The sequence below is a fragment of the Dendrobium catenatum genome, unplaced genomic scaffold (assembly GCF_001605985.2).
Source record: "Dendrobium catenatum unplaced genomic scaffold, ASM160598v2 original_scaffold_79243, whole genome shotgun sequence".
Classification (NCBI taxonomy): domain Eukaryota; kingdom Viridiplantae; phylum Streptophyta; class Magnoliopsida; order Asparagales; family Orchidaceae; genus Dendrobium; species Dendrobium catenatum.
Window position 1 is genome coordinate 1 of NW_021397687.1, and position 408 is coordinate 408.

General features: G+C 51.5%; 1 protein-coding gene across 1 annotated transcript; it reads left to right on the forward strand.

Moving 5' to 3' along the window:
- Positions 1 to 3: 3 nt before the first annotated feature.
- On the forward strand, positions 4 to 402 carry LOC114578580 (high-affinity nitrate transporter 2.3-like; the record flags this gene model as incomplete). The annotated part of the gene is made up of 1 exon (XM_028691882.1): positions 4 to 402. A coding segment is annotated over one exon (399 nt), but the record flags the coding sequence as incomplete, so codon positions are not given.
- Between the last annotated feature and the right edge of the window lie 6 nt (positions 403 to 408).

Consider the following 408-nt stretch of genomic DNA (forward strand, 5'->3'; position numbering starts at 1 on the left):
GTGGGCGGGTGGGGGAATCTTGGAGGCGGAGCGATTCAGTTGATCATGCCTTTCATATTTTCGCTTATAAGAAAGATGGGGTGCGCGGAGTTCACGGCGTGGAGGGTGGCGTTTTTCGTACCAGGTTTTGTGCAGATGGTGTCGGCCATTGGCGTGTTGGCGATGGGGCAGGATTTTCCCGACGGGAACTTTGGGGCGTTGAAGAAGTCCGGGGAGATGCAAAAGGATGAATTTTGTAAGGTTTTTTACAGCGCTATCACCAATTACAGGGGATGGATATTGGCGATTACGTATGGATATTGCTTCGGGGTGGAATTGGCGGTAGACAACATCATCGCCGAGTACTACTACGACAGATTCGATGTGAATCTTCACACGGCGGGGATAATAGCAGCAAGCTTCGGCCTG